Below are 25,817 nucleotides of genomic sequence, written 5' to 3'. Positions count from 1 at the left end.
AGGTGACTTTGGCTCTTACTGCTTCTGCCTGTAGCTGCTGAGCTCCATTCCCTGCTGCATGATGCTTTGCTGTGCTCTGCTTCTGTGGGTCTCTTGTGTTTTCATGTCCTCTCTATCTTATCTTTCTGTTCTCTTGTTTTTCCTCCATATATTTTCAGCATGAGAGACAGTACATCCGGAGAGTAAGCACTGGCTGCATTTTTTTGTGGTTTTTCCCACCCCACCCCATTATTTTCCTTTGTAAACAAAACAAACCCATTTTCTAGTTAGCAGAGACATTCTGGCCAGATAAAAGCAGCAGTGTGAAAATATGGATGAGGCACAGGCTGCAGGAAGTCAGTCAGTCCTACTTGGCAGAGTTATTTCCATTAAAAATTTGCTAATGCATCTCCTTGATAGAGTTTCCCTTCTTTGGTAAGGGAATCCTTCCAGGCAGGATTTTTCTGCCATTTGGACCATTCTGGTTCCTCCATTCCTCTCCCTGCTGAGGGCAGCTCTAGAAATGAACCAGTGCAATCTCCCTCTTATGGAACCTCACATTTCCTTTGCCCACTTTCCCCCACTCTCATTTTACACAAACCCCTCCACACTGCTCTGTGTTCCAGGCACTGTGCAAACCCAACCCAAAAAATAATCCCCAAAAGAGCACATGGGCCTTAAAGATCTGCAGGACATCACCAATTTTCTTCATTTTTTTGCTGCTTTTAACTGGTCTTTTTGTCTCTGGAACACTGCATTCCTCCTTGCCAGTTGGAACCCTCCCTTTCCCCTCTCCTGGATTCCTTTTTTTCTATTTTTTATTTTTGGTTGTTTTTTTTTTTTTTCCTTAAATGCCACCAACTTCTCCTGCCTTGTGTGTTCTGTGGTTCCCAGCAGTGCTTTTTTGGGATTTCCATCCCTGCCCCATGGAGAAGTGGGAGGAAAGGGGTGAAATGAGCTCGTGGGCTGGTCTGGCAGAGCTGCCCCCTCTCTGGTTCTGCTTTCTCTGCTTGGCTTTGCAGAGGACAGATCCAAACTGGTGCAGGTGCTCTGTGAGAGTGAGAAGAGAAGCCCAGTTTGGGAATAAATGCACTCAGAATTGTGGGGTTTGCTTTGTGTTCTTGTCCTCGTGGTGGAAGAGCAGAGAAGGTCAGGGGAAAGGAAAAGTCCCTGAGGTTTGTCTCATGCCTTTAGTGAGTAATTGTGTACATGGAGACTTTGGTTTGGAAATACTGTGGTGGTTAGGGGGGGAAAAAACCTGTTGGTTCCTTGTGGTTTAACCATTGTAGTGTCTGCTTTGGGTTGTGTGTCTGCATGGTGAATTATTGTTAATTCATTTATTATTTTTAAAATAATTCATAAAAACAGACCTCGGGCCTTAAAGCTAATTTTCCTTTGTAGTTTTGTTTGCTGAAGCAGAGATGTGCCTTACCCTGTAGCCCTGAGGGGCTCTGAGAGGTGGAATTTGTGTTTCTCTTCCCTGAGGACACCAGGGAGGAGCTGCTCTGTCTGGGGGGGTGTCAGTAACTCCACACCTGGGAGAAGCCCCTTGTCACCCAGCAGATGCCATTAAAATGAGACACAAACTGGAGATGTTTTGCTGCCAGGGATAAAATCTCTGTCCTCTCCTCATTTTCTCTGAGTTTTGGGCAAAGGGCCCCATTTCTGTGTCTCTGAGCCTGGCAGATCTGCCATGGTTTTCCTGCCTCATTCTGCCTCACGTGGGCTGTGAACCCTTCCACTCCCTGTTCCTGAATTAGGGTTTGTGTCTCCATATCCTGCAGCATTTCTGCTGCTCCACAGCAAGGTTTGCTTCCTAAATTCAGCACCAGGCATCAGGAGAATCCAGAGGATGCTCTGGAAAAGAGAGTGAATAAGATGAACTTGAAAAGTTAGAGAAAACTCAGCTGACAGCAGGGAAGAAGTGAGATTTAAATCCATGAGGTTTTCACTTTGGCATTTACATCCCAAGGTCTGCCTTGCTCTGAATTCCTTTATTTTTATCTCTCACATGCCTGAGTGTTTTTCTTCTTCCTTTAACTGAGCGGTGAAAAGGCACCAATTGTCTCTTTTAGGTGTTCCTAAATATCAGAATATCAGGAATATTTGCTGTCCCAGCCAGTGTGGGCAGATGAACAGAGCCCACACTGAATAGAGCCCACACTGAATAGAGCCCACAGGTGAACAGAGCCCACACTTTCCCACCTGTGTTTGGGACAGCAAAGTCTGCCCTGAGGATTGCCTGAGTATTTTTCTTCTTCCTTTTAGCTGTTCCTAAATATCAGAATATCAGGAATATTTGCTGTCCCAGCCAGCGTGGGCAGATGAAGAGAGCCCAGCCCTTCCCACCTGAGTTTGGGAGAGCAGAGTCTGCGCTGAGGATTGCAGGGAGTGGGAGAGGAGCCCTGCTCCTGCAGCTCAGATTTGTGCACACAGGGCAGCCTCAGCCTGGCAGGAGCTCAGAGTCTCCAAAACAACCCCAAAATGCCCCTGGGGAGGCAGGTGAAGGGAGAGGGCAGAGTTTTCCTGTGGGGGAATGCAGGGAAAGCCTGTGCAGGAGGAGCTGGGAGGATCTGTCCTGGATTGTGAGGCTCTAAAGGGCCTTTGGGGGAACTCTGAGCAGCTCTTGAGCTTCTGGAGGATACCCAGACATCACAAGAGTGATAAGGAATCAGCCCTGGCTGGGCTCAGAGGGCTCTGTCTGCTCTTGGAGACCTCGTGGGTGCCACAGTGGAGGGGAAACTCGTCTGTTGGAAAGAGTAAAACATTTCTTATAAAGGCAAAGGGGAATTCTGCCTCACCTTTGTGAGAACATCAGGAAAACCTTCCCAGAGGTGGCAGGTGAGCCTCCCTCAGCAGCAGCAATCACAGGAATGGAGTTTAATGCAGAAATCCAGGCCTGATGTGGGAGCAGGGTGTTGAAGAGCCCTTTTCTCAGTAAATCAGCACAATCATCTTTGAACTCCCAGTGACCATTTCTTAATGGTTAACTCCCAGTAACCATTTCTTAATGGTTAACTCCCAGTGACCATTTCTTAATGGTTAACTCCCAGTAACCATTTCACCAGATTATTTCTGGACCAATGTTAACTCCCTGCCTTTCAGGTGCTTTTCATCCTTTCAGATTTCCCCTCTTTTCTCAGTAAATCAACACAATCATCTTTGAACTCCCAGTGACCATTTCACCAGATTATTTCTGGAGCAATGTTTAACTCCCTGCCTTTCAGGTGCTTTTCATCCTGTCAGGTTTTCCATGACTTTCAGTGTGTGGATTACCAGTTGCTGGGTTGTAGAGGCACTAAATTGGCAGTAAACTTTCAGTGCAAGCTCCTGTGATGATGAACTCAGATCCATTTTCCAGCCCAGGTCCCAGTGATTACTTTGAAGCATCTTCCTCTGGTTTTCATTCACTTTTAAAAGGAGAAAAAGATGGAAAATCTGAGCAACCAGAATGGGTTCAGAGGAGATGCTGTTGGACTGGGGGCCACTTTCTTTGCTGGTTTTTCACACCAGCCCTGCTGTCAGTGGGGTCTAAACTCTCCCAGAGAGTGTTCTGGTTATTCCAGCAGTTTTCCAGAAGCAATGCCATTAAACCACACAAGTCCATCAGTCATGAAAATTGGATGAGCTTTTCCTTCCTCCTCTCCTCTGTACCTTGTGCCATCTCACTCCCTGTTTTCTGTTCCTTGTGCCACCTCTGCTCCCTGTTTTCTGTTCCTTGTGCCATCTCTGCTCCATTTTCTGTGCCCTGTGCCACCTCTGCTCCCTGTTTTCTGCTCCTTGTGCCATTCTCTGCTCCATTTTGTGTTCCTTGTGCCACCCCTGCTCCATTTTCTGTTCCTTGTGCCATCTCTGCTCCATTTTCTGTGCCCTGTGCCACCCTGGCTCCATTTTCTGTGTCCTTGTGCCATTCTCTGCTCCCTGTTTTCTGTTCCTTGTGCCATCTCTGCTCCCTGATTTCTGTCCTGCCCAAGACTCAACATTCCTCAGGTTTTGTGTTCTCTGCCCTGTCCCTTTCCCCAGCAGTGTTTGCTGGGAGTTTCCCATGGAGGATTTGTTTGTGTGACATGAGGAGATGTCACCGCAGGGAGACGCCACCACAGGGAGTGACCCTTGTGTCCCCATTTCCCCAGGGAGCTGTTCCCTCACCTGGACAGTGCCATCCTGTCCCATCTCTGTGTTTGCAGTGCAGTTAATGTTTGCTGCCTCCAGCTCCAGGTCAGCTCTTCCCATTGCTGCTGGCACCATCTCTGCACAGGCAGGGGGCTGGGGGTGGTGTTTTTTTTTTTTTTTAAATTCAATCCCATTTGGAGTTTCCAGCCAAGGGAAACTCAGTAAAGCAGTGCAGGTGGCTGTAATGCCAATTCTTTGTCATTCACGGCCTACAGAATGGCTTTTTTGGGGTTTTTTTTTTTGGTTTTTTTGGGTTTTTGGGGTTTTTTTTGTTGTTTTTTATTATTATTCACTCATCTTGGGGTGCAGATGGGTGCACTGCTACAGTGCTGGATGGAGACACCTCTGTGCCCGGGTGATTTTGGGGTGCAGCTGAGCAGACACAGCTCGTTAGTGAACAAACTTCCCCCCCTGGCCTGGAGCAGGGGCTGGGTTGGCTGCTTGGTGCTTTTTGGGATCTGTGTGCCCAGTTCTGGAAGAAGGAGGGGTTTATTTCAGGTTTTATTTCAGGGGTTTATTTCAGTGTTTGCCCACAGCTGAGCAGATCTGGTGCTGTGGGCATTTACCTGGGCACTGCCAGCACCTGAGCAGGGAGCTGGAGGGGCTGGGAGCCAGGGCAGGGGGCACAGGGAGAGCCAGCACCCCAGGGCATCTCCTGCACCTGCAGGGATTTCACTCAGCCCTTCGTTTCCAAGGTGACCTGACTGAATTCTAATGAATGAATCCTAGAAAGTCCCATTTTCTGGGGAGGAGAGTGGGCTCAGGAGTGGTGCAGCCCCTCAGATTCTGCCTCCGTGGGCCTCCCATGGCCGGTTCCTCCCAGCCACATCCTTTATTTTTATCCATCACATACCTGAATGTTTTTCTTCTTCCTTCAACTGACCTGAGCAGTGAACAGACACAGAATCACAGGGTTGGAAGGGACCTTCAAGATCATCAAAGCCCCAAGAGCTCAACTGAACCCTGGCACCCAGTGCCACATCCAGGCTTTGTTAAACACACCCAGGCATGGGGACTCCACCACCTCCCTGGGCAGAACATTCCAGAACTTTATCACCCTTTCTGGAAAATTCTTCCTCTTAATATCCACCCTGGATTTCCCTTGGTGCAGCTCGAGGCTGTGTGCTCTGGTTGTGTCAGTTCCTGGAGACAGAGCCCAGCCCCAGCTGAGCACAGGCACCTTTCAGGAGCTGTGCAGTGATGGGGGCAGCCCTGAGTCTCCTTTTCTGCAGGCTGAGCACCCCCAGCTCCCTCAGGGGTTCCTCTCAGGGTTTGTGTTCCCAGCCCCTCTCCAGCCTCGCTGCCCCCTCTGGATGTGCTCAGTGTCCCAAGGTCCTTCCCAAGCTGAGGGCCCAGAGCTGGGCACAGCACTCCAGGTGTGCCCTCTCCAGTGCCCAGTCTATTCCCACTGAGCTCAGTGTGGCCAAGGAAACACAAATTTTGCTCCTCACACGTGCAGAGCAGCTCAGGTGCCCCCATCCATCCATCTCAGCCCTGTGAACAGCCCCCATCACCCAGGGGTGTCTGCAGGCTCAACCAGGCTGAGTCTCCTGAGTCTCCTTTTCTGAGCCTCCTTTTCTCCAGGCTGAGCACCCCCAGCTCCCTCAGGGGTTCCTCACAGGGTTTGTGTTCCAAACCCCTTCCCAGTCAATTGTCTTTTTCAGGAATACAGAGTTTATTTCTTTTTCTAAAGATGAGCCTATCAGCAGTATTTGCTGTCCCAGCCAGTGTGGGCAGATCACAGGAGCCCCACCTGTGTTTGGGAGGGCCCGGTCAGCCCTGAGGGCTGCAGGGAGAGGGACAGGGGCCCATGTGCAGGGAGTGGGACAGGAGCCCACGTCCCAGGCTCCCCTCAGGCTCCAGCACACGCTGTCCAGCAGCTTTCCATGACAGGAAACATCTGCTGGGAGGCAGGGCCGGGTTACTGCCGGGCATTGGCCGCCAGCGTTCCCAGCTCCAGCCACTGCAGCCATGGGGAGGCATTTTGGGATCTTCCCTGCCCGCCCCTTCCATGAGAAGCACAGAGACTGAGGCTGCCTTTGAGAGCAGAGCCTGAGGCGCTGAGGAGGCAGAATTGCTGCTTTTTGTGCAGCCAGCGAGGGGAAAGCTGAGCTGGAGCTGTTGGAGCCGCGTGAGTCGCAGCGGGGCCGGGGCTCTGTGGGGCCGGGTCCGGCACTCCTGGACATTTGGGGGCTTTGCTGCCCTGCTCACACCTGCCAGGGCTCCTGCAGGGGGTGCCTGCGGTGAGGCTGCAGCAGGAGGGCACAGAGGGGGCCCAGCAGCACAATCACCCCCATGAGCCTCCTTGGGAAAAGTGCTCTGGAGGGGAAATCCTCGCTGGGATCCTCGGGGGCCGCCTGGGACGAGCTGGATGTGGGCAGGAGAGCAGGGGAAGGCACCTAAACCCACCTGGACTCCTCAGGCTGCACCTCTGAGCTTTGGATGTGGGCAGGAGAGCAGAGGAAGGCACCTAAACCCACCTGGACTCCTCAGGCTGCACCTCTGGGCTTTGGATGTGGGCAGGAGAGCAGGGAAAGGCACCTAAACCCACCTGGATTCCTGCCAGGCTGCACCTCTGGGCTTTGGACATAAACAAGGAGCAGAGGGAGCAGGAAGAGCAGAGTTGCAGTGCAGCTGGGGAGCTGAGCAGGGCTGAGGGAAGGAGATGGATTCCCTGCTGGAGTGTGGCTCCCTCTGGGATCTTTTCCTGGACCAAGAGCTGCCCTGGTGGGACCCGGAGGGACCTGGGGACTTCTCTCGAGGAGATGCCAGCCCTGGAGCTGATGGAATCCCAGCTGTGAGTGTCTAAACTGAGCTGGCTGTGCCCTGGCAGAGCCTCTGCTAGGACAGGTTGGAGCTCCTGCTGAGCCCTGCAGGGATTACAGTCCCTTTTCCCCACTCCATCCCCATCCTCTCTGCTTGTTCCTGGAAATCTTGGCCTTGGGCTCTTGCTGGAGCCCATCTCAGACCAAGATCTTTTCCAGATGTTCAGGCTGGGAGTTTGGTAAGTACAATTGATGTTTCTGTCATCAGCTGGTTGGCAGGCTTTGCTCAGAGTGAGATCCCCTCCTCTGGGCCCTCTGCTCCTGTTGGAATGTTCTGTTTGTAGCTCTGAGCTGCTGTGAGGAGCAGGGAACGCTTTTGTGGGCGAGGGGTTGTCTGTGATTTGACAGCCAGCATCAAATCTGCTGTGATCTGACAGCTTTTGGCAGAGCTGTGAGGCTGATTCTAAATAAACTCTGTATTCCTCCCACCCCTGTGGCTCCACCACCATTCTTAAGCAGAAAATGCCTTCTCTAATCTCAGAATTTTGGGGCCTTTGCTGGAACACTCCCACATTTCTTCCCTAGGAGATCATGGGGGATTCACCCTAAAAAATGAGGGTTTGCCCTCATTTTTTAGGGTGAATCCCCCTCATGAGGCTCTTCTGCTGCCTTGCTCATCATGCCTCTGGCTTGTTGGATAAAGAGGAAAATTGTTGTACCCCAGGTGGCTCCTTCTCTGCACCTGTGTGAGGAGGAACACTGCAGATGCTCTGGAGATGGGGATCTGAAGGGGTTGTGGCTGTGGGGAGCAGCTGGCACAGGGTGAGGAGGCGTGGGTGCCACACCACAAACCCCTGGTGTCCCTCCAGCCCCTGCTCCCTGAGGCCAGGACACAAAACAGGGGCAGGACAGGGTTCAGTCCCTGGGACACTGGGGAGAGCCCTTTTGGAGTGAGGTGTTCCCACTGTCCCAGCACAGGGCTGTGTTTGGTGGGGAGAGGGTGGGCATGGGGAGTCCTGAGCTCTCAGTGACAGGGCCTGCTCAAGCTCCTCTGGCAGGGCTAATAACCCTAATAAAATAATAATTTTCTGGGGCAAACCCTCATTTTTTAGGGCGAATCCCCCATTTTCTGGGTTGAATCACCCCTTTTCTGGGGTAAATCCCCCATTTTCTGGGGTGAATCACCTCTTTTCTGGGGTAAATCACCCATTTTCTGTGCTGAATCTCCCATGTTCCATTTTCTGTGCTAAATCAGCCATTTTCTGGGGTAAATCTATTTTCTGTGCTGAATCCTGTTTTCTGTGGTGAATCCCCCATTTCCTGGGGTAACTCTCCCATTTTCTAGGTTCAATTCCCCATTTTCTCTGCTGGATCCCCTGTTTTCTGGCGTGAATCACCTATTTCCTGGGATAAATATATTTTCTGTGCTGAATCCCCTATTTTCTGGAGTAAATCCTCCATTTTCTGGGCTCAATCCCCCATTTTCTGGGGTGAATAACCTGTTTTCTGGGGTGAATAACCTGTTTTCTGGGGTAAATCACCTATTTTCTCTACTGAATCCCTGGTTTTGGTGCTAAATCCACCATTTTCTGGGGTGAATCACCTGTTTTCTGGGATAAATATATTTTCTGTGCTGAATCCCCTATTTTCTGGAGTAAATCCTCCATTTTCTGGGGTCAATCCCCAATTTTCTGGGGTGAATCACCTATTTTCTAGGGTAAATCACCCATTTTAGGGGGTAAATTACTGTTTTCTGTGCTGAATTCCCAATTTTTGGTGGTAAATCTCCCATTTTCTGTGCTGAATCCCCCATTTTCCTGTGGTGGCTGCCCCACTGCTGGCTATTGGCAAATCAGTGCTGCAAGCATAGAGCACAACTCCCACCTTGGGCAGCATGGAGGGACAGAGAATTCTGCAGGCACAGAGAGAGAATTCTGCAGGCACAGAGAGAATTCTGCAGGCACAGAGAGAGAATTCTGCAGGCACACAGAGAATTCTGCAGGCACACAGGGAATTCTGCAGGCACAGAGAGAGAATTCTGCAGGCACACAGAGAGAATTCTGCAGGCACACAGGGAATTCTGCAGGCACAGGGAATTCTGCAGGCAAACAGAGAATTCTGCAGGCACACAGAGAATTCTGCAGGCACAGGGAATTCTGCAGGCACAGGGAATTCTGCAGGCACAGAGAGAGAATTCTGCAGGCACACAGAGAATTCTGCAGGCACAGAGAGAGAATTCTGCAGGCACAGAGAGAGAATTCTGCAGGCACACAGAGAATTCTGCAGGCACACAGGGAATTCTGCAGGCACAAGGAATTCTGCAGGCACAGAGAGAGAATTCTGCAGGCACACAGGGAATTCTGCAGGCACACAGAGAGAATTCTGCAGGCACACAGAGAGAATTCTGCAGGCACAGAGAGAATTCTGCAGGCACAGAGAGAATTCTGCAGGCACAGAGAGAGAATTCTGCAGGCACACAGAGAATTCTGCAGGCACACAGGGAATTCTGCAGGCACAGGGAATTCTGCAGGCACACAGGGAATTCTGCAGGCACAAGGAATTCTGCAGGCACAGAGAGAGAATTCTGCAGGCACAGGGAATTCTGCAGGCACAGGGAATTCTGCAGGCACAGAGAGAGAATTCTGCAGGCACAAGGAATTCTGTAGGCACAGGGAATTCTGCAGGCACAAGGAATTCTGCAGGCACACAGGGAATTCTGCAGGCACACAGGGAACTCCTCTGCAGGCACAGGGAACTCCTCTGCAGGCACAGGGAATTCTGCAGCCTTTTCCAGGATTTTTTCCTTCCCAGCCTGGATTGCTCTCCCAAGCCACGTTCTCCTCTTCCTCTCCCTCCCTGCATAGTAAAGCCCAAACCCTCCCATCTCTGGGCTGTGATGGGAGCTCCTCAGTGCCTCTGCCCCCCTTCTCCTGCTGCCCCTGAGGTGTCCCTGTTGTCCCCAGCTGCCCCTGTCCTCACAGCCCCTTGTCCCCTGCAGGTGCTGAGCCCCACGTACAAGCAGCGCAATGAGGATTTCAGGAAACTCTTCAAGCAGCTCCCGGACACCGAGCGCCTCATCGTGGGTAAGGACAGCTCTGGGGAGGAGGGCAGCACAAATCCAGCCAGGTTTTCATCCTTAAATGCATCCACTAACACATAAATTGGGATAAAAAGGAGGCTGCGTGCTCCAAAAGTTGCAGAGACCCCAGGGGATGCCCCATGGCCTCTGCCTTGATTGGAATAAAGTTCCAGGACTGCTCTGTCTCCTTTTTGGACATCAACCTCTGGTGTTTGTGGATGAATTTTCCTGACACCAACGTCCCTGCTCACACACCACTGCCCTTCCAGACCTCACCTCACAGCTGCTGAGATGCAGCTGCTCCTGTGCCTTACAGAGCTGGTGATCCCCTCCTGTGCCCCACCCGCTGAAACTGGGGGAAAACTCACAATGACACCAGGGAGGCAGAAAGGAAGAAACAGATGAAATCTGGAAATAACACCTGGGCTGCTGCAGAGTGAGCAGCTGATAAGGCAGGATCATCATTAGGGACAGGGATTGCCTGTGACAGGTCCTTGGAGGAGCCAGCCCAGGGGACAGGCAGCAGCTGGGGCTCAGCTCCTGCCTTTGCCTTGCTGGGCTCAGTGGCTGCTCTTGATGCTGCTGCTCATCCTCACCTTTGGGCTCTCCTGATGCCTTTTCTTTTGGGCTTGCCTAGAAACAGAGGCCAGACAAGGTTTAAAGCATATGATAAATAGATTAAATATATCCATGTTTATATATATATAATATAAATATATCCATGTCTATATGGATTAAATAAATAAATAAATAAATAAATAAAAATATTTATTTATATATCATACATAAACATGAATGTTATATATAAAAACATGGATATATATTTTATATATTATATGTATACATATATATATACATATATATTTTTTTGTATATATATATAAATATATATATCTATCCATGTTTATATATATAACATTTCTATTTCTATTTATTAATACATGTTTGTATCCATAAACATATTCAATATATCCATGAAGCAGATATATTTAATGAAGGGCCCTCAGGTACATTGAGGGCAGTCAAGGCCTCCCCAAGGGGCTACCCCCAAAATGATCATGAGTTTCTCACACAATTATAAGTTTGGTCTATTTGCATATCAGGGGTTAATTGTCCAATTACAGCTTCAAGTAATGAAGTTACCCCAGTTTTCTCCCCTCCCCAGTTCTCTCTTGTTTATAGTTTTTGGGGCCTGAGGCTGTCGGGTCTCCTTGAGTTTCATGCCCAGAGGAATTATTTTGCTGACTAAAAACGTGAAGAGTTCAGGAGTTTATATGGAGTTTAGAGTCATGCACTGATGCAGCTCAGGATTTGAAAAACACAAAGGCAGAAATCTTAAGGTATCAGTGGCATTTTGTGGTGTTCTGCTCCTGTCTGTCCTCCCCCAGATTACTCATGTGCTCTCCAGAGGGACATTCTCCTGCAGGGCCGCCTCTACCTCTCCGAGAACTGGATCTGCTTCTACAGCAACATCTTCCGCTGGGAGACACTGGTGAGGCTCTTCTGCTGCCTTTGTCATCAATTCCCCCTTTTCTGGTGCTCTTCCCTGCCTGGGAGACACTGGTGAGGCTCTTCTGCTGCCTTTGTCATCAATTCCCCCTTTTCTGGTGCTCTTCCCTGCCTGGGAGACCCTGGTGAGGCTCTCCCAGTGCTCCCAACCCAGGGCTGTGCCCACATTGGCTTTGGAAGGGCTTTTCTTCTGCTTTTCTCATTATTTTCTCCCTTTGCTGGTGTTTTTCCCTGCCTGGGAGACATTGGTGAGGCTCTCCCAGTGCTCCCAACCCAGGGCTGTGCCCACATTGGCTTTGGAAGGGCTTTTCTTCTGCTTTTCTCATTATTTTCTCCCTTTGCTGGTGTTTTTCCCTGCCTGGGAGACATTGGTGAGGCTCTCCCAGTGCTCCCAACCCAGGGCTGTGCCCACATTGGCTTTGGAAGGGCTCTTCTGCTGCCTTTGTCATCAACTTCTCCCTTTCCTGGTGGTTTTTCCTCCCTGGTGAGGTTTTCCCACTGCTGCCTACCCCAGGGCTGTGCTCACATTGGCTTTGGAAGGGCTTTTCTTCTGCTTTTCTCATTATTTTCTCCCTTTCCTGGTGTTCTTCCTTGCCTGGGAGACACTGGTGAGGCTCTTCTGCTGCCTTGCTCATCAATTTCTCCCTTTCCTGGTGTTGTTCCCTGCCTGGTGAGGCTCTTCCACTGCTGCCAACCCTGGGTCTGTATTTAGATTGGCTTTGGAAGGGTTCCTCTGCTGCTTTTCTCACAAATTTCTCCCTTTCCTGGTGTTTTTCCCTGCCTGCTTTTCTCTGCTTTTAACCCCCTGTGTTCTCAGAGGTGGATCCATGTCCTCAGTGACCACACCAGCTACCAATATGCAAACCTGAGCACCCATTGGTTTGACCACAGCCTCCCAAAAACTCACTTCCTTTTCAAACCAGGACACTGGGAGACACTGGTGAGGCTGTCCCACTGCTGCCAGCCCTGGGGCTGTGCCCACATTGGCCTTGGAAGGGCTTTTTTGCTGCCTTTCTCAATATTTTCTCCCTTCCTGGTGTTTTTCCCTGCCTGGGAGACACTGGTGAGTCTCTCCCAGTGCTCCCAACCCAGGGCTGTGCTCAAGTTGGCTTTGGAAGGGCTTTTCTTCTGCTTTTCTCATGATTTTCTCCCTTTCCTGGTGTTTTTCCCTGCCTGGGAGACACTGGTGAGGTTTTTCTTCTTCCTTTCTCTTGAATTTCCCCCTTTCCTGGTGTTTTTCCCTCCCTGGTGAGGCTCTCCCACTGCTGTTAACCCAGGGGCTGTGCCCACATTGGCCTTGGAAGGGCTTTCCTGCCTCTTTTCTCATGGTTTTCTCCCTTTCCTGATGTTTTTTCCCTGCCTGGGAGACACTGGTGAGATTGTCCCACTGCTGCCAACCCAGGGCTGTGCTCAGATTGGCTTTGGAAGGGCTTTTCTGCTGCCTTTCTCAATAATTTCTCCCTTCCTGGTGTTTTTCCCTGCCTGGGAGACACTGGTGAGGTTTTTCTTCTGCCTTTCTCTTGATTTTCTCCCTTTTCTGATATTTTTCCCTGCCTGAGAGACACTGGTGAGGCTCTTCTGCTGCCCTGCTCATCAATTTCCCCTTTCCTGGTGTTGTTCCCTCCCTGGTGAGGCTCTCCCACTGCTGCCAACCCAGGGGCTGTGCCCACATTGGCCTTGGAAGGGCTTTCCTGCCTCTTTTCTCATGGTTTCCTCCCTTTCCTGGTGTTTCTCCCTGCCTGCTGCAGCTGACAGTTCGCTTGAAGGACATCTGCTCCATGACCAAGGAGAAGACAGCCCGGCTCATTCCCAATGCCATCCAAGTTTGCACTGACACTGAAAAGGTAAATCCCACATGGATAAGGCCACCTCTGTGTCTGGCAGGGCACAGTGTGTGTGGGGTTTTTCCACCCTGGGAGGAGGGTTGGGAGCAGGGATTGTGCTGAGCTGGAGCTCAGGTGTGGGGCCAGGTGAAATACCCAGGTTTTACAGCAGCACATTTCTAACAGAGCTGTTCCAGTGCTCATTCCCTGCTGAGAGCCTCTCCATGAGCTTCCCTCCATGTTCCAGGGATGGCTCACTCCAGCTGGAAAGCGACCCCAAACAGCTTTGTTGTGCTCTTCTCCCGGTTTTTTTGGCTTTTTTTGAGCTGATTTTTCTCTCCCTCTCTCCCCATCCAGCACTTTTTTACCTCCTTTGGGGCTCGGGACAGGACGTACATGATGATGTTCAGACTCTGGCAGAACGCCCTGCTTGACAAGGTACACAGGGATGGAAGGGAGGGATGGAAGGGAGGGATGGATGTGGGCAGGAGCATCACTTCTGGCTGAAAAAAACACCCAGGGACAGCAAACACCAGTGCTTGGGCAGAAGGGACAGCAAACAAAAGTGGGTTTGGGCATTAGGGACGTTAAACACAAATGTTTAGGCAGAGCAGGCTCATGACTGCAGAGGCAAGTCCCTCTTTTTGCAGGGAATTTTTTTTTCTGGGGTAAATCATCCATTTTCTGGGAAAATCACCTGTTTTCTGGTGTTAATTACCCATTTTCTGGGGTAAATCAACTGTTTTCTGGGGTTTAATCACCTGTTTTCTGGGGGAAATCACCCATTTTCTGGGGTAAACCACCTGTTTTCTTGGGCAAATAAACCATTTTCTGGGATAAATCACCTGTTTTCTGGTGTTAATTACCCATTTTCTGGGAAAAATCACCTGTTTTCTGAGGTTAATCACCTATTTTTTTGGGTAAACCACCTGTTTTCTGGGACAAATCACCTATTTTATTGGGTTAATCCCCCATTTTCTGGGGTTTAATCACCTGTTTTCTGGTGTTAATTACCCATTTTCTGGGATAAATCACCTGTTTTCTGGGGTTAATCATCCATTTTTTGGAATAAACCACCTGGTTTTTGGGATAAATCACCTGTTTTCTGGGATTAATCACCCATTTTTTGGGATAAACCACCTGTTTTCTGGGATGAATCACCGTTTTCTAGGATAAACCACCTGTTTTCTTGGTTGGATTTTAAACTAAATCTGTTCCTGCTGTGCCAGAGACCCTGTAAATCCTGGATTTTATTTGAGAATCTGTTCCACAGCACTTTGGGGTGTCCTGGCTGGAATTCAGGCCCTGCTGGAGCAATGAGGCACCAGGAATACCCTGTCCCAAAAACTGGAGTAGAATTTAGGAGCAGCAAGGATCACCTTGCCTGTGAGCAGCTTTTTTGGAGCTCCAAATGAAATTCGGTGTCCTTGGTCTCCAGGTCAAGGCAAAAGGGGCTGATAAACACAGGAAGCACTTCCAGAGCTCTTTTTTTTCCCAATGTGGGATCTGTGGCTGGCAGGAAAAGGGGAGAAAAAGCTGAGTGCAGTTTTCCTGACAAGACATGGGTGTGAGTTAATGTGTGTGGGAAGGAGGAGGAGCAGTCACATTTCTCTGGATGGAAGTTCCTCATCAGAGGCTTTGTTCCCCCCATGCTTTTGGTTGCTGCTGTGAGGGACTAGATTAAAAAATTCCTCCTTATCCCATGCAGTTACTATGGGAAAAAATCCAAGCCAGCAACTCAGAAAAAGTTCACTGGGTTTGTTTCCCCTCATTACCAAGAAATCTTTGTGGTTGGTCATAAGTTTCTGAGGGGTGAAAATCCCCTTTCATCCCTGTACCACATCTTTAAATCACAAGTTTCAATCACAAGCCCCATTTTTCAGAGCCTCATGTCACAGTCATGTGGTGATCACTGACCTGCATCCCTAAAATCTGGGCTTTTTTTTCCGTGGTCAGGATAATTCATTTTCTCTTTTTTACTTTTTTTTTTTTAACTTTTCACAGGGGTGTCTGGTGACACAAACTCCTTGTGATTCCAAACTGCAGCAGGAAATGTTTTTCTTCATTGCTTTAGATGATTTGAATTTTTAATTTTTTTTTTTCTAGATTGTTTTAGATAATTTTCCCTGCAGCTGGGATTTTTCAGGCAGCTTTAATTTAACAAAAAGTTGAAGGGGGGAGAAAAAACAAAACAAACCTCATAAGGTCTTGGGGTTTGATGGAGCAGCAGCCATTGAATGGAGGCACAGCAGAAGAAGTGGGAAAAAATTTGTGGAGGGAAATGCAGGTTCAGAGCTTCCTTTAGGACATTCCAGCCCTGTTAGTGGGAAATCTCATCTGTATTTTAATAATAATATAATCAAACATTGAATATTGCATATATTAGATATATATTACACAGACATACATATATATAATTACATATTTATTATCAAGATATATATATAAGATTATATATTATATATAGTGTATATAAAATATATTCTACATATATTTTGTACATTACATATACTATGTAAAATTGTATATAACATTATCTATAACTGTATAATTTACAATATTTATTATGGGATATTATATTTATAACAAAATCATAATTACATATATTTATATAACATATAACATATGTTTATATATTATATATTCATATAATATATAAACATATATTCATATAATATATAAACATATATTTATATAATATATAAACATATATTTATATATATAAAAATATATATTATATATATAAATATATATAAATATATATATTAACATATATATATAAACATATATTAAGAATACATTATTTTAAAAGTAACATTTAAATATAAACAACTAATTAACATTTTAAATAACTACTATAATATATGAAAAGTATATATCCATAAATATATAAATAGCATTGTTATTATATTTATATTTTACATATTCATCTATTTTTAGTTTTAAAAAATTATAATAGATTATTGCTATTATTATACATATAATATATATAATAATAGCAATAAAATATAAATATAGATAAAATGCAGTTATAAATATAAATATAACAACTCTGCATATGAATATGTAAGTATATATAAAAATTAAGTAATAAAAAATTAAATAACAAGAAACTCCATCAAATGGCATTTCACAGAGCTGAGCCCACAGAAGGGCTCTCACCTCAAGGACCAGAATCCCTCACTCCTTTCAGGGAAGGAATATCCTCCTGCCAGTGACAATTCCTGATATTTTCAGTGTGCTTGGCCATTCTTGGCCGCCGGTTGGTGACGCTCTGTGCCCCTGTTGCAGCCCCTGTGCCCCAAGGAGCTCTGGCACTTTGTCCACCAGTGCTACGGCAACGAGCTGGGGCTGACCAGCGACGACGAAGACTACGTGCCTCCTGACGATGACTTCAACACCATGGGGTGAGAGGGCAGGGCTGGGCTCTCCTGGGGGAGCAGGGGGTGCTGCATGCCCCAAATGCTGCCGGTCCTGGCACACCTGGGAGCTGGCACAGGTGCTGCATGCCCCAAATGCTGCTGGTCCTGGCACACCTGGGACTTGGCACAGGTGCTGCATGCCCCGAATGCTGCCTGTCCTGGCACACCTGGGAGCTGGCACAGGTGCTGCATGCCCCAAATGCTGCCGGTCCTGGCACACCTGGGAGCTGGCCAAGCTGCGGCTCTGGAATGTGTGATGCCAAAAAAGCTGGAGGTGGAGGGTTCCTCGTGGAAGCTGGTGATGCCTTCTGAAGGCTGGCCTAGAATGGAGTTATAGAATAAAGCAGGGATTTATTAAAAGGATCTCCTCAATGGATGCACCTTGGGCAGCACAAGGGCCCAGCCAGGGCTGCACCAACATGAACCAAAATGGTCCCAAAATGAACCCAAGATGAACCAAAATGGTCACAAGATGAACCCAAAATGGTCTCAAAATGAACCCAAGATGAACCAAAATGGTCACAAAATGAACCCAAGATGAACCAAAATGGTCCCAAAATGAACCCAAAATGGTCCCAAAATGAACCCAAGATGAACCAAAATGGTCCCAAAATGCACCCAAGATGAACCAAAATGGTCCCAAAATGAACCCATGATGGACCCAAAATGGTCCCAAAATGCACCCAAGATGAACCAAAATGGTCTCAAAATGAACCCAAGATGAACCAAAATGGTCTCAAAATGAACCCAAGGTGAACCAAAATGGTCTCAAAATGAACCCAAGATGAACCAAAATGGTCCCAAAATGGTCTCAAAATGAACCCAAAATGATCTTAAAATGAACCCAAGATGAACCAAAATGGTCCCAAAATGCACGACCACTCACGGGGTCACTCACTTTTATAAGTTCTGCTTCATTTGCATTTTGGAGTTAATTGTCCAATTCCAGCTTTAGGTTATCAAATCCCCTCCTTCTTGTTTTTCTCTCTTCAGTCCATGTTGTTTATGTTCTTGGGCCTGTAACTTCTGTTGATGGTTCTTGGTCCTTGACTCCTCAGTGACTCCCCGAGGACAAGGGGACCAAGGACAATTGGTCAATTGTCAACAATTCCTTCTCAATTCCTAGAGAAGGAATTGTAATTGTTTTGTCTCCCTGCTCTGTGCACAGAGCTCACCATCCACTAATATCAACTCAGACCCACCCACTAAAGCAGCACAGAATCTGAAAAACAGAAAAGCTAAAACTTAAGGCACCACTGGGAGGGAGCTCAATGCCTGCTGAGCCAGCTGAGCAATTCTAGAAATGCCAAAGCACCCTGGTCACGAGGCCAGGCACTGTTGCATGGCCAGAAAATGCTGATGCTTGTCAATCCCTGTATAAACACCCGAAAAAACTGGGGCTTGCTCTCCCCTGCACTGAGCCATTCCTGCTTCTGGACAGCCTGGAGACTTCATAGAAACATTCTCACTTGCTCTGTGTGTGCAGCTGTAGCTGTTGTGAGAGGGGTAACCATAAAAACCTGTGTTCTCTGTGGCGTCCCAGCTACTGCGAAGAAATCCCCGTGGAGGAGAATGAAGTCAACGACAGCTCCTCCAAGAGCAGCATGGAGGCCAAGCCAGAAGCCAGCCCTCAGCTGCCAAAGAAATCTGTCACTGCCAGCACCCTGACCTCCACAGGCAGCAGTGAAGCCCCAGCCTCGGTGAGTTTTCCCCCTCCCCTGGCAGCAGGAATTTGTTTTTCCCTGAAATTCAGCACCCTGTGGGTCATATGAGGTTTGTTCGTCCTCCAGCTCTTCTTCCACTGCTGCTGAGTTCAGTCCTTGGTCGGTGATTTTGGCACTGGGAATCTCAGCAGCAAGAGCATTTTCCTTTCTATACTTCTGGATGAAAAGTTTTGGACATAAAAGGATTGTAATTTCTTCCCTGCCTTCAGTTATTCCCTGGCAAACAGTGTTGGAATTATGGCAGAGCAGACCTTGTTTAGATATTACCTCTTTTAGGTTCTTTTAGCTTGTTCAAGAGCAAAACCAGTGTTGGACAATATTGTTCTTGTCTGAACAAAAATCCTGGTGGTGTTCAAAGCTTGAACACTGATTTTTTGAGAGGTTTTACAAACACTGTATAGCAATTGTCCTCCTCTCTATTTAATTTCCAGATATGTCAAGGCCAAATATCCAGATATTGGCTCACAGATGTGAGGTTTTTTGAACTAAAGCCCATTTCTAGGCGCTGATCTTGCCCTTGTTGTGCCCTGTCCTTGCTGCAGTTTGATGGAGTGCTCCCAGAAGAGGAGGAGGCAGTGGCAGAGAGTCCTGTGGAGAAGGACCTTGGCATTGCCAACATCATGGGAGAGAAGATTGACATCATTGGCCCTGTGAACTCCCCCTCCCTGGACTTCAATGACAACGAGGACATTCCCACAGAGCTCAGTGACTCCTCAGACACCCACGATGAAGGTAAAGGGGAAAGGCCACTCCACCAGGGCTCCTTCCAGCCTTATCCCATCCCTCCTGTGAGGGAATGCAGTGGTGGCTGCTACTGAAATCCTTTCCTGGACCCTGAAGATGCAAAGAATTCCCATTGTGGGCTGCAGAAAGTGAATGTGTTTATATTGTAGGATGTGCCTAAAAATTTCAGGATGAGCCAAAACAATTTTAGGATGTCCCGAAAATAAGCTATGTAATTAATTATCCCTTCTGATGTCCAAACTTCTTGCCCTGGGATCAGTGCAGGAAAAGGGTTGTGTTGCCTTGTGCAGGCTGGCCTAGAGCAGAGGCTGGACAGAGCTAAAGAATAAAGCAGGGATTTATTAAAAGGCCTCCATGGATGCACCTTGGGCAGCACAAGAGCCCAGCCAGGGCTGCACCCAAGATGAACCAAAATGGCCCCAAAATGAACCCAAGGTGAACCCAAAATGGTCCCAAAATGAACCCAAGATGAACCAAAATGGTCCCAAATGCACCCAAGATGAACCAAAATGGTCCCAAAATGCACCCAAGATGAACCCAAATGGCCCCAAAATGCACGAGCGCTCCCGGGGTCTCTCCCTTGGATCAGTTCTGCTCCATTTGCATCTTGCAGTTCATTGTCCCATTCCAGCTTTAGCCCCTGCAGTCCCATCCTTGTTTTTCTCTCTCCAGCCCACGGGGTTTGTGCTCCTGGGCTGAGATTTGGATCATTTGTCCTTGGTGCCCAGCTGGAGCAGGAATTGTTTTGTCTCCCTGCTCTGTGCCCAGAGCTCAGCATCCCCTGATGTGAACCCAGACCCACCCACTAAAGCAGCACAGAATGTGAAAAATAGAAAATCCAAAACCTGAGGCAGCAGTTGAGGTCCCTCCTTTAAGGTTCCTTCTGCAATATTGAGCTCCTGGCGCTGGGGCAGCACAATTTCCATCACCCTGGAGGGTCATGGCTGCACCTTGAGGCTCTCTTTGCCCACAGGGGAGGTCCAAGCCTTTTATGAGGACCTGAACGGCCGCCAGTACGTGAACGAGGTGTTCAACTTCAGCGTGGACAAGCTCTACGACCTGCTCTTCACTGACTCCCAGTTCCAGAGGGACTTCATGGAGCAGCGCCGCTTCTCTGGTGAGGCAGAGGGGAAATCTTCCCCAGTAGAAATCCATTTTGATTTCATTTTGATTTAGGTGAAATGTATATCTTTGAGTTAAGTCTACATATGAAAAGACAGCTGTTTAGTCTGCCTGTTCGTGCAAAAAAAAGCCTTTGCTCAGAGAAACTGCTTCAGCCAAAGGACAGGGATAAGGGAGGGGAGACAGAGAGACAGAGAAACTGCCAGGAGAGCGGCTCAACCTGACCTAGGAATTCTTTCTGATAAAAAGGAATTTGTGGCAAATGTCACGGGAAATTTGTAAAATGAATATGTATGAAATTGCATGCCTAGTATTTGAGAGGGGGATAACAAAGGATCTGGAGTTCCCAGAGGCACACGTGTCTTTTAAGGAGAGGAATCTCCACATGTGTCCAATGCTTTACAACTTTCACCAAGTTCTGGAGTTTGCTCCCACAAAACACTGGTGAGCTGCTGCTGCTGCTGGACCTGCCAAGGGGCTGCAGGGGAAGGGCTCTGCTTTGGAATTACAATTTTGTCTGCTTGGAGTGACATTCTGAGCAGATTTTGTCCAATTGGCCACGCTGTCCCGTGCTGGTGGTAACCAAGAGCAGGCAGGAGCTGTGTGCCCATCTGGTTACATTTTCTAACAGCTGGAACGGCTTTTTTTATGGAAAAAAACTGCCTTTTTTATTTTTTATCATCACCTCTGCCTTGGAGCTGCAATTTTCTGCTGAGGTGATATTATGAGCACATTTTGTCCAATTGGCCACACTGTCCCGTGCTGGTAGTAACCAAGAGCAGGCAGGAGCTGAGTGCCCATCTGGTTTCATTTTCTAACAGCTGGAACAGCTTTTTTATGGAAAAAAACCTGATTTTCTTATTTTTTATCATCACCTAAGGCCTGATCTTCTGTTCAAGGCTTAAGAGTGTGAGGGAAAAGCTCCACACCTGTCATGGACAGAGCTGCAGGGAGAATCCCTTGGCATGTCATAGTCCTTTCCCTGTAACTGTAGGTTTGCTAAAGGAGATAAATCCCCAGCTTCTCTCCCTTTCCCTGTACTTGAAAGAGGGGAAAACACTCACATTTAGCACAGAAGGCCTTGGTTTCACACTCAGCTGAGCTCTAGAGCAGCCAGGCTCCCCAAGGGGAAGGAAATCCCATCCCCAGCTGGGTTATATGGCTGTGCCTTTCCCCAGGGGACTGGCCTGAGATCCCTCCCCAGTCACTTGGCTGGAATGTTGTTTTGTCCTCTCAGATATTATCTTTCACCCCTGGAAGAAGGAGGAAAATGGCAATCAGACCAGAGTGATCCTGTACACCATCACCCTCACCAACCCTCTGGCCCCCAAAACTGCCACAGTCACCGAGACTCAGGTGAGTGACACTGGGGCACTGAGTGACACTGAGTTACCTTGCATGGCACTGTCACATTTTCTGGAGAAATCCCCTTGCCCAGGACTGCTTCTCCTGGGAAGCTGAGAGGCCTCAGAGAGAAACAATAATGAATGAAAACAATGATCAAAAACAACAATGAATGAAAACAATAATTCTCTGATTGCTTCTCCTGTGTTTTGCTGCTTTGGAATGTGGTCTGAAGATTGTTTACCAGCTGGGCATTGTTGATTGGTTTCATGTGAATTATTTTCACTTAATGGCCAGTCACAATCCAGCTGTGTCAGGACTCTGGCAGCAGTCAGGAGTTTTTGTTAAGCTTCTGATGTATCCTTTCTCTATTCTTTGGTATAGTTTTAGTATATTTAATGCTTTAATATAATATAGTATCTTAATATAATACAGTATCTTAAAATAATAAATTAGCCTTCTTTAATATAATATAGTAATTCTTTAATATAGTATCTTGAAATAACAAATTAGCCTTCTTTTTTATAATATAGTATCTTAAAAGAATTCTTTAATATAGTATATTATCTTAAATAATAAATTAGCCATCTTTAATATAATATAGTAATTCTTTAATATAGTATCTTGAAATAACAAATTAGCCTTCTTTAATATAATATAGTATCTTAAAATAATTCTTTAGTATAATATAATATCTTAAATAACAAATTATCCTTCTGTAATATAATATAGTATCTTAAAATAATAAATTAACCATCTTTAATATATTATGGTATCTTAAAATAATTGTCTAATATAATATAGTATCTTAAAATAATAAAGTAGCCTTCTTTAATATAATATAGTAATTCTTTAATATAGTATCTTGAAATAACAAATTAGCCTTCTTTTTTATAATAAAGTATCTTAAAAGAATTCTTTAATATAATATAATATCTTAAATAATAAATTAGCCACCTTTAATATAATATAGTACCTAAAATAATTCTTTGATATAATATAGTATCTTAAAATAATAAATTAACCATCTTTAATATATTATGGTATCTTAAAATAATTCTCTAATATAATATAGTATCTTAAATAATAAATTAGCCTTCTTTAATATAATATAGTATCTTAAAATAATAAATTAGCCTTCTTTAATATAATATAATATAGTATCTTAAAATAATAAATTAGCCTTCTTTTTTATAACATAGTATCTTAAAATAATTCTTTAATATAATATCTTAAATAATAAATTAGCCATCTTTAATATAATATAGTATCTTAAAATAATTCTTTAATATAATATAATATCTTAAATAATAAACTAGCCATCTTTAATATAATATAGTAATTCTTTAATATAGTATCTTGAAATAACAAATTAGCCTTCTTTTTTATAATATAGTATCTTAAAAGAATTCTTTGATATAATATAGTATCTTAAATAATAAATTATCCTTCTTTAATATAATATAGTATCTTAAAATAATAAATTAACCATCTTTAATATATTATGGTATCTTAAAATAATTCTCTAATATAATATAGTATCTTAAAATAATAAATTGGCCTTCTTTAATATAATATAGTAATTCTTTAATATAGTATCTTGAAATAACAAATTAGCCTTCTTTTTTATAATATAGTATCTTAAAAGAATTCTTTAATATAATATAATATCTTAAATAATAAATTAGCCATCTTTAATATAATATAGTATCTAAAATAATTCTTTGATATAATATAGTATCTTAAAATAATAAATTAACCATCTTTAATATATTATGGTATCTTAAAATAATTCTCTAATATAATATAGTATCTTAAATAATAAATTAGCCTTCTTTAATATAATATAGTATCTTAAAATAATAAATTAGCCTTCTGTAATATAATATAGTATCTTAAAATAATTCTTTAATATAATATCTTAAATAATAAATTAGCCATCTTTAATATAATATAGTAATTCTTTAATATAGTATCTTGAAATAACAAATTAGCCTTCTTTTTTATAATATAGTATCTTAAAAGAATTCTTTAATATAGTATCTTAAAATAATAAGTTAGCCTTCTGTAATATAATATAGTATCTTAAAATAATTCTTTAATATAATATAGTATCATAAAATAATAAATTAGCCTTCTGAGAACACAGAGTCAGGTTCTCAGTTCCTCCTTCGTCCTGGGACCCAGCAAATTCCCTGCTGTTTTTCCTGCAGACAATGTACAAGGCCAGCCAGGAGAGTGAGTGCTATGTCATCGATGCAGAGGTGCTCACCCACGATGTCCCCTACCACGATTATTTCTACACCATCAACCGCTACACCTTGACTCGTGTTGCCAGAAACAAGAGCCGACTCAGGTACCTCCCCTGGGAGTGGATGATGAGCAAAAAGCACCCTTGGGAGGGAGTTTTGGGTGTTAGGAGGGGTTGAGGGAGTAATTTCTTTGTTTATTTCTTTTTTTATGATTATTTTTTAGTGCTGTCCTTCCCAGTCAGCATTAAACACCTGTGGTTTATCTGTGCTCCTGGAGTTCTCTGCTTTCCCCTGTGTTTTACCCTTGTTTTAGCCAAACATGGGCTTTGGAGTCCTGGAAGTCCTAAAGGCAGGTCTGGGCCCTGTCTGGGACAGTGACAATCAGGACAGAGGCAGCTGTGCAAGAAGAGAGGAGTCAATACCTACAAGAGAAGAAACCCAACAAGCGTTTTATTTATTTACTTTTTACATCAGGGAAAATGCAGTTTACAGATTTTTAATGACACACAGAAACTGTGTGTGTGGGTAATTTAAAATAAGTGATTTAATTGCTGACACAGCAGCTGCTGTGTGGGACTATGTGCAGAGCTCTCTGGGAGTCACTGGGCTCAGAGCCTGTGAGGATTCTGTCACCTCTTCCTTGTCCTGTTGCTGGGACATGGCTGTCACCAAGAGCAGGGGCAGGATTTTCACCTGCTGGGTTGACATCAATGCAGAGCAGTCACAGCTGCATAAGGGAGGGGATTTACAGATTTTTCTTGCCTCTCTCTTGGATGCAGAGGTTTGCAGAGCACTGCAGACTGTGATAGCACAGGATCTGTGATAAGCACAGGATCTGTGATAAGCACAGGATGAACTTCCTGGGGCTAAACAGAGGAACTGGGTGCTGGGCAAAGCTCTATTCCTGTGACTTCAGTAATGATAATCCAAATGTCTGCCAAATGGCCCTGGAGTGCTCTTGAGGGAGGCTCTTCCTGCCTTTGGAAGGATTTTTCCAGCAGTGCTTCTCCTCTGGAAACGTGAAGGGCTGAGAGCATTCCAGAAATAACAGAGTACATGATTATTTATTATTTACACTGGCAAAGATTGTGAATTGGCATCACCCCCAGGCAGCAGCACCAGGGGAATGAGTGACCTGTTCCTCCTCACAGGGTTTCCACAGAATTACGCTACAGGAAGCAGCCTTGGGGGCTGGTGAAATCCTTCATTGAGAAGAATTTCTGGAGCGGCCTGGAGGATTATTTCCGTCACTTGGGTGAGTGTGGCACTGACAGGGACACTCGTGTTTCCCTGGGAGTGGGTAGCCTAAGCCAGCCTTGGGGTGGTTTACAAAAGGGGCTACCACAGCTGGAATAAATTAACTGCTGGAATTAATCAGGGCAGCAAATCCTGCTCCCTGTCAGGCAGTTTGGGGTCAAATTTTGGTAAAAGGTGAGAGGAATGTGGAGCACAAATCTCTTAGGCCCTGCCAGCTTCTTTGGGCCAGCTGATGCCTTTTTTGGGGGCTACTTAAAAACAGAGGCCAGGCAAAAGAAAATTAAACACAGATCTATTTATTGAAGGGCCTTTAGCTTCATTTAGGGCAGACAAAGCCCCCCAGGAGCTACACCCAGAAATGGACAATAGATCACAGGTTTCACACTTTGATAAGTTTGGTCCATTTGCATTTTGGGGGTGAATCTGCCAATTCCAGCTGCAGCTGATGAAGTCATTGACCCCAAGTTTGCTGCCCCCAACTCCCTTTTGTTTCCATCTCTGGGGCCTGAGGCAGTGAGGTGTCCTTGATTGCCAGGCCTGGAGAGGAATTGTTGTGTCTGCCCCAAATGGGGAAGCAGCAGCTCCCACTGCGTGTGGAGTTCAGAGTTCTACACTAAAGAACTG

The 25,817-nt window shown here is 45.8% G+C and overlaps 1 protein-coding gene across 9 annotated transcripts in view; it reads left to right on the top strand.

Annotated features, from left to right (window-relative positions):
• Positions 1 to 25,817, top strand: part of GRAMD1B (GRAM domain containing 1B) — a 126,543-nt gene that overhangs the window by 91,025 nt on the left and 9,701 nt on the right. For 7 of the 9 annotated variants that reach the window (XM_077189877.1, XM_077189878.1, XM_077189885.1 and 4 more), the window contains 12 exons: positions 159 to 182; positions 9,916 to 10,000; positions 11,385 to 11,488; positions 13,254 to 13,349; positions 13,686 to 13,766; positions 16,620 to 16,735; positions 18,294 to 18,450; positions 19,017 to 19,206; positions 20,192 to 20,335; positions 21,578 to 21,696; positions 23,898 to 24,040; positions 25,088 to 25,191. In XM_077189877.1, the coding sequence (XP_077045992.1) occupies positions 159 to 182; positions 9,916 to 10,000; positions 11,385 to 11,488; positions 13,254 to 13,349; positions 13,686 to 13,766; positions 16,620 to 16,735; positions 18,294 to 18,450; positions 19,017 to 19,206; positions 20,192 to 20,335; positions 21,578 to 21,696; positions 23,898 to 24,040; positions 25,088 to 25,191 (1,363 nt within the window). The remainder of the gene's footprint in view (positions 1 to 158; positions 183 to 9,915; positions 10,001 to 11,384; positions 11,489 to 13,253; positions 13,350 to 13,685; positions 13,767 to 16,619; positions 16,736 to 18,293; positions 18,451 to 19,016; positions 19,207 to 20,191; positions 20,336 to 21,577; positions 21,697 to 23,897; positions 24,041 to 25,087; positions 25,192 to 25,817) is intronic. The other 2 variants (XM_077189880.1, XM_077189879.1) reach the window with 1 other exon arrangement.

Source organism: Agelaius phoeniceus, chromosome 23 (assembly GCF_051311805.1).
Source record: "Agelaius phoeniceus isolate bAgePho1 chromosome 23, bAgePho1.hap1, whole genome shotgun sequence".
NCBI lineage: Eukaryota > Metazoa > Chordata > Aves > Passeriformes > Icteridae > Agelaius > Agelaius phoeniceus.
Note: the sequence above shows the minus strand (reverse complement) of the source record. Positions and strands in the feature narration are given on the sequence as shown.